This window comes from Lactuca sativa, chromosome 1 (genome assembly GCF_002870075.4).
Source record: "Lactuca sativa cultivar Salinas chromosome 1, Lsat_Salinas_v11, whole genome shotgun sequence".
NCBI classification, from domain to species: Eukaryota; Viridiplantae; Streptophyta; class Magnoliopsida; order Asterales; family Asteraceae; genus Lactuca; species Lactuca sativa.
Genome location: NC_056623.2, coordinates 6669605 through 6681433, shown reverse-complemented (window position 1 = coordinate 6681433; position 11829 = coordinate 6669605). Strand labels below are relative to the sequence as shown.

General features: G+C 39.1%; 1 protein-coding gene and 1 non-coding gene across 2 annotated transcripts; both read right to left on the bottom strand.

The window, feature by feature from the left end:
* Window positions 1–1338: 1338 nt before the first annotated feature.
* On the bottom strand, window positions 1339–3356 carry LOC111875977 (protein TRIGALACTOSYLDIACYLGLYCEROL 1, chloroplastic). The gene is made up of 2 exons (XM_023872493.3): window positions 3184–3356; window positions 1339–2531 (listed from the first exon to the last, which is right to left on the bottom strand). The coding sequence occupies exon 2, from the start codon at window positions 2500–2502 to the stop codon at window positions 1420–1422; it is 1083 nt and encodes a 360-aa protein (XP_023728261.1). The 5' UTR covers window positions 2503–2531; window positions 3184–3356; the 3' UTR covers window positions 1339–1419.
* Window positions 3357–8734: 5378 nt separating this feature from the next.
* Window positions 8735–8844, bottom strand: LOC111876007 (small nucleolar RNA R71). The gene has a single exon (XR_002844878.1). It is a non-coding gene; the product is annotated as a small nucleolar RNA R71 (small nucleolar RNA).
* Between the last annotated feature and the right edge of the window lie 2985 nt (window positions 8845–11829).

Below are 11829 nucleotides of genomic sequence, written 5' to 3'. Positions count from 1 at the left end.
ATTGTTGCCTTTTAATTTTGAAAGAAAAAAATAATGTATCAAATACTTTTTTATAAGAATTATTATTAAGATAAATATCTAATTTTTAGATAAAGTTAATTTATATCATCGGGTATACTGGTGTCTGGTTAAAAAGATCAAAATATTTATAAAATAGGAACATAGTTATATTTTAATTGCTTAAACTCCTTTAAAGAAGTTTAAGTTGAGTAGACGAATATTTGGAAATTTTGAATATTATTCGAGAATATTTTCTCAACATTTTGACTTTTGATTAATAAATCAAAATTTCATAATAGTGGAAAAATTTTAAACATGTAATTTGTAAAACATATGTGAAAATGGGTTAGGTTGATGTTCTTGAGACCATGTTAATTTTGTGAGACCGTGAGACCGTGAGACAAAAAAAAAAAAAAAAAAAAAAAAAAAAAAAAAAAAAAAAAAACTGCAAAATTAAAGGAAAAATTCAAAAATTCTTTTTTTAATTATTATTTTCGGAACTTTAATTACCTAAAAAAATATAAAAATATTACTTTTTTTTAAATACTTGAAATATTCTAATAGAATATTAAACTGTAAATATTCTAATGTGATTTTTAGAATGTAGAATATTATACTAGATTTGTCAGATATGTAGAATATTTTAATATTCTACTAGAATATGTAAAAAATGTATTTTTTATTATTTTTTTTTATATTTTATTTGAAAAAAAAATCGAAAATTTTCAATTATTTTGCATTTTAAAAATGTTTTTTTTATCTACCAAATGAATGGTTATGATTGCGTTTCACGGTCTTACAAAATTAAGTCGTCTCACATGAACCTAACTCTGTATTTAGTGACATGTTTCATGGATTTAAAGTTCAAATTTCATTAATGGTATGGTAGATTTGACGTGTCACATAGTTTGTAAATATACATAGACAAATGTGAGATAATTAGCTGGAATTATAATCTATAACAAAATTTGATTATGTAAAAATGTTGCTTGATAATTAAAATCCTAAATCATACAAACTTATATCTTTACATTAATGTTCAAAGTGAACCCTCAAACGCTCTTTGACACAAACTTTCCTCATGTTGCCATGCTTCCTAGGTTGGATTCTAAGCTTCAACTACTTGTTTTAAACTTTCTTATTAAACTCAAATACATAATCTAAATTTCATTAACACTTCAAACCCAAACTCATTACATTAGGAAAAAAAAAAAAAAAAAAAAAAAGACATCTTTATTCATATCATTATATTGGTCCTCTCTTTTTCCAATTCAAACAGTGTTGGATGTTGACCGATAGGTTATCAAACAGTCTTTCATGCATTGCAAATGCTCCAAGTAAAAAAGAAATACCCGTATACACCTTGTCAAATTAAGTGATATCTCAACTGAATCCATTACATAAACAAAGATATAAAGATTACAAATTCTTGAGAGAATCACCGGCTCCTTGAAAAAACCAATAAGAAAGCAGAAAATCGGCTATAAAAATCCCAACAAGCGAAATAACAACAGCAGAAGTAGTGGATTCACCAACACCTTTAGCACCACCCAAAGTAGTAACCCCCCAAGCACAGCTGACAATTGATATAATCCCTCCAAAAACCTGACTCTTAATCATGGCACTAATTATATCCCATGACCTAAGTGCCCTTTGAGCCGAATCCAATATAATATTAATACTAATCCCATAAACCCCATCAGCCAAAATCGCACTAGAAGCCATCCCAACAGTGAAACAAATGAGGGTCAAAAAGGGTAAAGCCACACAAGAAGCAATCACTCGAGGGGTAACCAAATAGTCAACAGGGTCAGTGTCTAAAACCCTTAATGTATCAATCTGTTCAGACACTTGCATTGTTCCTAATTCAGCAGCAAATGCGGACCCGATACGGCCCGCCACTATGATGGAGGTGATCACGGGGGATAACTCCCGGGTGAAGGCTAGGGCTAGGACCCCACCCACGGCCCGGTTGAGTCCTAACCGGGTGAACTCACGAACAAACTGGATTGTGAAGGCCATGCCTACAAATGCTGAGGTTAACAGACACACACCTACTGATTTTGGACCCACTCTTTCTAGCTGTTGGAGGGTGTTTATCCAGTGGATTTTGCCTTTCAGGATACGGATTATTACTTGACCCGCTAAGATGAATACGGATAGTCCTCTCCATAGGTATCTTGGAGGTGACCATTTGCTGAATAATGGTTCCGGGTCGGGTTCTTGGTTTGGGTTTGGGTTTTTGTTATCTTCTGACACACAAACAGATGACAGGTGGCCATCATCTGGGATTGCAAAAATCTTGGTTTTTGGGTCAAGAAACAATGTGGGTCTGATAAAAGATCCGAACTTCTGACCATTTTGAACTCCAATAATCAAATTAGGTCTTTTGGAAAGTTGGGTTTGAATTTGATTTGGGTTTCTAATTTTCATCCATGTTTTTGTGGAATGATACCTGCTAGGTAAGTAACAGGTTATGGAATGATGTGCAGCTGTTTGCATGATTCAGAGCTCACCTTACTCTCTAAATCCTGCATTAATGCCCAAACACAGATGTAAGATGTTGAAGTTTCTGCACATAATCTAGAAATGAGATGTCAATGACCAACGATTCTTAAAATATTCAGGATTGAAAGCCAGTTGTGTTTTCAGTTTTCAATTCTAGGGTTTGATTGGTCAGATAATTCCATAACCTTCTAACTTCGTATTTTCACGCAATTACCATTTAGATGAACTATTCAAAAGGATTGAAATACTCGATCCAGCAGATTGGGGTTTATGTATGTCTAATTACGATTGCTTGCTCTACTCCACCACTGGAATCTTACTTGTGAACTTTTATTGTTCCCAAAATATAACGTAAAATGACATAATTTTCATCAATTCCATGATTCATGATAACATGATAACATGTTTCCTTACTCTCTTTGCAAGTTTTGAAAAGTAGATTCGAATCGCGTAACGAACGGATTATAAAATTAAGATTTCATGGAAGCAAACGCAATGCGTTCACTTTCCTTAATTCCATCAAAATATTCGAAAATAAGCATTCACTTTTATAATAGGAGTATATGATACACATGTAAAACGAAAAAAATCAAGCACGAGTAAACTCTTATCGGGGTTTAGCCGAGAGTGTGTAGGAACTAAGAACTGATTTGTGCAATTCGGAAGAGTTTATACCTGTATATCCCCAATTCGAACCGGTTGAGGGCAGCCGTGGCGTTGGCGACAGCGGAGCCGGAGCGAAGGTACTGAAGAGAAGGGCAGAGATGGAAGTTTAGATGGAAACGCTTAACGGCATGGAAGTACATCTACCAAAAAGAGGTTCATATCATTTTCAAGGAGAATATCGAATAAGGCTTCACCCTAAATTTCTTTTTATAGTTTTATTGATTTTAGAGGTAACATATTTTAAGAAGGATTAGCAAAGGAACCTGACCCGGTCCGGGAACAGAGGTCAGCCGAAATTAAAAACCGAACCGGACCGTCAGTTCCGGTTCCTACCGGTTCTTGTCTTGTCTTGTCTTTAGTGTTGGAACTGATCATCGAGAAATAGCAACATATGGTTCCGGTTTTTGCCGGTTCTACCTGTTTCGATTCCTACCGGTTCCCGGTTCCAAAAATCCACAAGAATATCGTCCCCGGTCCCGACCCGACCCGACCGGTTCCATCGGGTTCCGGTTCGGGCCGGTTCCCCGGTCCAAACGCTCATCCCTATATTTTAATATTATGTATTTGCTCAGTCGGTCCCATAAGTTTTTTCTTGTGTTTTATGAGAGAACAAAGTTGTTTCTGCCGGCTCTAATTGGTCATTCTTGAAGAAATGAAGGGATCACCCGGTAACTTCTTTGCCACCACATTTAAAATGTTTACGGTAATTGATGTTAGAGTTTTTAATGAGATACCAACAACACTTCATCATCTCCTCATCTGCTCCATCCATTTCCTTCCTCCATTTTTTTCTTCAACCATGGGTATCTACATCGTTGTCGATGTGCACTTCCCATGAGTCTGTAACATTCCGGATTTCAGGTATTCTTTAAATCCTTCCTTGCTAATAAGTCAATTTTGGCCCTTGATATTGGTTTGGAACTAGCCGTAGGGGCAGATTGGTAATTTTTGGGAAGTTAAGTAGTACGTTGGGCGTACACTGGGTATACGTGTGTCCGGATAAGACCCTAATTTTTAGGGTTTGTAGGGTATTTAAGCATCATTATGGGGCATTGTGGCTTGCTCTTTCAACCTCCGAACCTCCCTTAGTCGTCTTGAGAGAACCCTAGCCTCATAGTGATCATTTTAAGCTTATAAGTGTGTTTTGTGTGCCTTAAAGGAGAAGCTTGTGCATCAAGGAGTCAATGAGGGAAGATTGGCTTGTAGATCTTGGCTCATCATCTGTTTTGGGAGCTCCAGGAGGTACAAAGTTGCTACCTTTGTGTCTATCTCTTTAATATGTGCATATCTATACACATAATTATACATCATATCTTGATACTTTTTGTAACGCCCCGATTCTCAGGTATTGATTTAAATGAAAATTTATTTGGTTTAAGACCTACTCGACGAGTTGGTTGCCCTACTCGTCGAGTAGCAGCGGGATGGATCGTGTTCTTAGTGGCCTACTCGCCGAGTCCAGGAAGGAACTCGACGAGTGGGAGCTGGCAGATGAAACCCTAAATCCTAGGGTTTTGCACCCTATTTAAAGAAGCATAAGCCTCCTTTGGCCTCTTTGCAGTCCTTGAGAGCTCATAGAAACCCTAATTTGTGTGGTGCTTCATTCTTGTGTGTCTTAAGCTTTGGAAAGAAGGGTTTTGGAAAGGAAGAGTTTGGAGGGCAAGAGACTAGGAGCAAGGAAGGTGTGGGAATCAGAAATCTACCTCAGTTAGCATCTTTTGAAGGTAACAAGTCGCCACCTTTACCTCATTTTCCTTTTAGACCTCAATTGATTGAGATCTAGGGTTTTTATGGTTGATTGAGATGATATTGTGGGATATGAGCTAGATCTAAAGTTGTAACTTCAAATCTGGACCCTTTCTTGGGTTCTTGAGTCATAAAGCTTTAAGCTTGGTCATGTCTAAAGCCTCCTTGAGTATGAAACCCCCATTGTGAGCTTGAATTTGACATTAAGAACCTTTTTAGCCATGCATGCACGTAAAGTTTGCAACTTTACGTGAAATGCATGCCTTTGAAGCTTGGATCTGTAATTTGGAGCCACTGCATGGCTTAAAAGAGTCTGTATGGCTTAAGGACTGAATGAATTCGGCAAGTTGCAAGGTCGACTCGACGAGTCATATGAAGATAGGTCTGGACCCGACGAGTTAGATGAACAACTCGGCGAGTCTGATGAAGATTGCCATAGAACTCGACGAGTTGTATAAACAACTCGGCGAGTCGGTTGAGGTTTCCCCAATTTATGTATGCATGTGTAATCGTCGAGTTACAAGAAGGAAACTCGACGAATGGCCTTAGAGTTCGATCGTAAACCAAAGGAACTCGACGAGTCACTCCGGTGACTCGGTGAGTGGACAAGCACTTCAAGGAACTCAGCGAGTAGTCGAGGGTACTCGGCGAGTTAGAGTTAACATGGATTGTTGACCTTGATTGATGACTTTGATTTTGACTAGGGGTTGATTAGTTGTCTTATGGGGTACCTTGAAAGGTTGGGAACTTATGGGTATGATTATATTGCGGTAATAGGTGGTGGAGTTTTTGACAGTGATCCGAGAGTTGGAGTTCATCTACCGAGTCGACATCTGCAAGGTGAGTTATCCTCACTATATCAGCAGGGTCTACGACACCAAGGCCGACCCTTAAGTTGTTATTGATATGGTGTGCTACATGTGGTTATGATCTGTTAAATCAAAATCAGGATAGACAGTATAGTATGCTCTTATGATCCGTAGGGATTGGTATGTTAGTGACATGCTAGGTCGGTGCTCTAGTTACGAGAGATTTCTATGACTGATGATCAGTGAGATAGATATGTTTGATGTTTGTATATGCCAGTACATGATAGTTATGCACACATGGTAATTTGCTTGTTGGTTGGGTTGAGGCGGTCCTACATTGTATTGAAGGCCAACATACCCTATGAGCGGTCCGGGGAGACTGTAGGCCCACGTGGCGGTCCAGTCATGCCGAAGGCTCGGGATAGGATCAGATAGACTGTAGGCCCTGTAGGGCGGTCCAGTCAGGCCGTTGGCCCAGTATGCATGTTATTGATTGTCGGTTACTGATATGGTATTATCATGATGGTATTGGTATTTTGGGGGTAGCTCACTAAGCCCTCGGGCTTACAGTTTTCAGTTTATTGTTTCAGGTACTTCAGAAGATCATGGCAACGCGAAGGCGTGACCGTACTGCTCCTCATCCTTTTGATCTATTTATTGGGACACTCTGATGAATAATGATTTGAAAACATTTTGTAAACAAACACTATTTGGTTTTATTTATGATTGAAAAAGTTTAAATTTGGCGTAAATTTTTGGATGTTACACTTTTAATGACTTTTATACCCTTAATAGAACAAAAGGTACTTAATTTGTTATGAATTGTGTTGTACGGATAAACGATAAGCTTGGAGCAAAAAGGAAGCTAGAAGCTGGATGACAGAAGCTAGGCTTTTGAACCAATGTTTAAAATGAAGAAAAAAGATACACTCAACACGTCGTGGTGGTCCTAACATGACGTGGTGACTTGAAGATTCCCGATTGATTTCGAAGACTTGTGGAACATGGGATAAACACGAAGACAACGTTGTGGTCCTCTAATTTCAGGAAAAGTATAAATAAAACTCATTCTTCTACGAATGAAAAACTTTTTGGCTGAAGTTTCTGACAAATTTCGAAGACTAAGGTGCAGAACTAAGACTTGGAAGTGAAGATACCAATTGAAGCTTGGGAATTGAAGACATCAAAGCAATAATACTTCTTATTACGATTTTCTCTTTAGTTTAATCATGACTATGCTATTGAATTTCGTTTTTATCTCTTTACTTGCTGAAATCATGAGCTAAACCTCATGACTTTCGTTTAGCCTAGGATTATTTGCTAAATTATGAGTTGATTTATGGATAGGATTTAGTTTATATTGGTTATTTGTTGATCTAACTTATTAAAGAACCTCACATACTTTTGATAACTACTTCTCTTTACTTATTGTTGAATTTAATTAAGTTTGAATGACCATCTTTCTTAGTTAGATTTGAATCTTATAATCTTGTGACCACCAAAATTGTAGGACTAGAGTTTTGAACGAAACCTAGGGTTAAGTAGGAAAGTAGGTAAAAAAGTGTAGGAGCTAATATATGACGACAAGTAACATATAAAATTGATTCAAACGACTAATTTGATCAATTAATTATAAGTATAATCAACTCGAACCGAACACTAGTAAACTAGTTAATTTGTCCGCCTGATCACTGTATGAATGAGCTTGTTTGCTAAAGGATTAAAGGAGTGAACGCGAATTTGGTCATTATATGAATCGGTAACCAATTAAACTATAATCCATTGCACTTCCACGAATCAACCATAATAACAAATAAATCTGAAGCTAAACGAAAGTATCTTAATTACCTTGGTTAATTAACCTTTGTGTTCCTTGCTTAGTTTTAGTGTTACCTTAATTAGTTAATTTGGTAAATCAAGTTTCTAGTCTTGCAAAACTAGAGAAAAATATTTTTTCCATGTTATTAGTAATTAATTAGTAGTAGATAAAAATTAGCTAAAACACCGTTCCTTGTGTTCGATACCTGTCTAGTGTGATATACTATCTTCAACAAGGTACACCGCCTTAGGAAATAATTAGTCACGTTAGTAGGATTAACTAGTGCTTATTAATTTTCGCATCAAGTTTTTGGCACCGTTGCTGGAGAACAAATCGGTTATAGTTACTTTAAATCTGCTATTTTATTAGGAAATTTCATGTTTAATTGATTTTAGTTTGTCGTTATAGGTCTTTCTTATTTTTTACTCACCACGTCGTGGTACTTATCACCACGTCATGGTGTCGTAACAGTAAACCTTTATTTTTGTGTTTGTTCTTTTTACGCGTTATAGTTGTTTCTTTGTAGAGGTTTATGACCAGAGGATCCAACACACCTTTAATTCCACCACTTGAAGACCCAGAGTCCGCTTTTCGTAAAAACACGAACAAACCCGAGAAAGATTCAAACACACCTAAGAAGTCACACCTTCAAGAGCCTCAAATCATTTTTTAAGAAGGAGGGAAAGCAAGCGGGAGAATCCAAAAATTCAACAAAAGACGAAGGCACTTACGAATCAAACAGGAAGAAAGCGATAACGAATTAGAAAGAAGTAGCAATCAAGAAAGAGGACTCGACAACACCATGGCGGACATTCCTGACATTTCCATGGAGACGTACAAAAAGAGAATTTGTGATGACACCGAACCAAACCTTGTGCAACCCACCATACCTGCCACTCCCACATTTGAACTCAAGGGGCACATTCTCGCTGCAATAAAAGATATTCCTTTCTCCGGAAAGGAACATGAAGATGCTTACAAGCATCTTGATGAAGCGAACGACATCGCTGACTACTTTAACATTCCAAATGTTTCACGAGAAATGGTGTTGTTGAGGATGATTTCTGTCACTTTCAAAGGACCTGCCAAGGATTGGCTGAAGGCACTACCACCGGGAGCGATAACTACATGGGCACAAATGTGTGAAGGGTTCTTGGAACAGTTTTGCCCACCATCCAAGGTAGCTAAGTTAAAAAAAAAGGGCATTTCTAACTTTGAACAACAAATGGGGGAGTCGTTGTATGAATCATGGGAATGCTACAAGGATCTACTTCAAAATGGCCCTCAAAACGACCTAAATGTGCAACAAGAAGTTTCTATCTTTTATGATGGGGTGAATTCCCACAACAAGGCTACTCATTGACTCTCAAGGTCCCTTAACCAAGAAAAATCATGCGGAAATCAAGGGGCTCATTGAAGAATTTTGTAAACATTCTAGAGAATACCATAACCCACAAAATGATATAATAAGGGGATCTTCTAATGCTGCTTCAGAAGACATATCGACGGTTTTGGCAATGTTGCAAAACATGGATAGGAGGATGACTAATATGGATCGAAAAGTACATGCAATGAGAGTTGGGTGTGAAAACTGTAACTGACTACATTTAACAAAAGATTGTGATCTTGATGAGAATGGAAACTGAAACGTCCAAGCTTTCTACTCGAGTTGTGATCGATTTGATGAAGACCGGAGAAAGCCCAAGAAGAAGTGGTTACCTTATGATGAGTACAAGAAAGCCAAGGAAGAAAGGCACGTAGAAACAGAAGCAACAATTGGAGAACAACAAACTATGATGAGGGAGCAACAAAATCTACTAAGAAATCAGCAAGCTTCCATCTTGAACATTGAAAAAAAACTTGGGCAACTAGCTAAGCAAATAAATGAAAGATCACCGGGGGGACTTCAAGGAAATACCAAACAAAATCCGAGAGGAGCCCAAATCGAAGTTGTAACAACAAGAAGCAGGAAAATAATTACTCCGTTGACACCCATCGACAAAAGCAACCCGGATGAGGAGCAAGAAATTTGAGAAGAAAATCAAAAGCAAGAAACTAAACAGTTAACACATTGTGGCAAAAGTCTGAAAAGAAAACTATTGAACCCGTTAAGCCATACCACCCACCACTGCCTTTTCCAAGTAGAGCAATACAAGAGAAGAATGCTAAATATTATCGAAAGTTCTTAGATCATATAAAGTCTCTTGAAATCAACATTCCATTCCTTGAGGCCTTAGCCGAAATGCCAAAATATGCCAAATTTATCAAGGACCTCTTAACAAACCGCAAGAAAATGGAAGGATTATCCAACGTGGTGCTAAATGAGACTTGATCTGCTGCAATGCTAAACATTTTTGTAACGTCCCAAAATTCCAGACTAAATTTTTTTTTTAATAAAACATTACTTAAAGCAAATTCATCAATCCGAAACATAATCAGAGCATTAATTTCCAAAACACATGTTCATTATCAGAGTAAAACATTCCCAGACTGTCTAATCTATGGTGTGTGTCATGCGATGACCCCGAACTCTTCCCTCCGCTACCGGAAGTACCTAAAACCAAAACTAAAAATCGTAAGCACAAAGCTTAGTGAGTTCCCCACCCTACCACATACCATGCATAACCACATACTGCATATACTGGGCCACGCCCGCTATTCTGGGCCTCTCCCGCTACAACAACCCCACCGCTCCAGGCCTTGCCTGGCTTCGAGCCCCGCTCGGATACAGATCTATTCCACTTAGACCTCGCCTGTCACTGGGCCTCGCCCGCTAACATATAATAGCACATAAACATATCACATCACATACGCTAAACATATACTAACTGATCTTGTCCTAAGGCCTAGCCTATCCTGGGCCTCGCCCTTGTCCTGCTACTAATGAGTCATGGAACCCCGTCCATGCTCCTACTGGTAGTGAGATACGGGCTCAGCCCACACTCACTCTTTCCCCAACTTGGGCCTCGCCCCTGATATGCTGCTAATGAGATGTGGAACACCATCCACACTTTGCTATTGGTGAGATACGGGACCTCACCCATACTCACCTCCCTACCAGGCACATACAAGTATCACACAGACAACAAGTATAAACTATCATATAAACCATTCCTTGGGCACCCGCCCGCTATCATTGGACCTCGTCCTGAATATCATACTAGCATACTGCGCCTAGGGTTAACCCTCGGGTCTTTTACTCATAACTACATGGGTCGGCATTGTGGCCTTAGACCCATTCACACAAAGGGAAACTCACCTGCACATGCTAATCTTGCTGATGACCCTCTCTAGTTGCTACCCGACAACTCTCTGAACTCCCGCTCCACTAGCTCCCCGAGCTTCAATAACAATGCAACACTTAGTCTAACTGTCCCCTGAAAGTCGACTAAATCAACTCTGACCAAAGTCAAAGTCCTGGTCATGGTCAACCTTCCAGGTCAACCCTACTCGCCGAGTCAACCTACTGACTCGCCGAGTTCATATGCTCAGAGTCCTTCCATTCGCGACTCGACTCGCCGAGTCAGTCCATGACTCGCCGAGTCTACCGATTTCCGAGTCCTGACCTGTCCAACTCACCGAGTCTCCACTCGACTCACTGATTCGAGTCTCAACTCGAAGGGTGTGGGGTTTCGTGTCCTGACTCGCCGAGTCCAAGACCAGACTCACCGAGTCCAAGGCAATCTTCATCCGACTCGACGAGTTGTTCATCCCACTCGTCGAGTTCCTCCTAATCTTCATGCTACTCGCCAAGTCCACTCAAAGGACTCGCCGAGTCCATTCAGATCTTCATACATGCAGAGGGCTTTTGAGTCATGCATGGACTCCAAAATGTAGATCTACCCTTCCTAAGCCTATTCCTCATGTAAAGTTGCAAACTTTACGTGTAGAGAAGGAGATCTAGGCTAAACACACCATGAACTAGGGTTTAAGGCAAGGAGGATCTATAATCAACTCAAGGGCAGTTACTTTATGCTTCACAAGGCCAGAATGTGTTTAGATCCGAAGTAGCAACCTCAGATCTGGTTTCTAACTCATATGAATATCTAAACATGGCTTAGAAAGCCCCAAAACTCACAACTAGAATATATCTAAATGAAGGAAACGACTTAGTACCTTCAATAACTCAGAAAGGTTCCACAAACTCTGGATCTAAGGCCAAACCTTGAAGCTTCAAAGATTTCCCTCTTCCTTCTTCCTTCAAATCACCCAAAAATGGCTTGGAAGCTTGAATGAGCAACAATGGAGCTTAGGGTTCGGTGTTCTGGGTGAGAGAGGCAG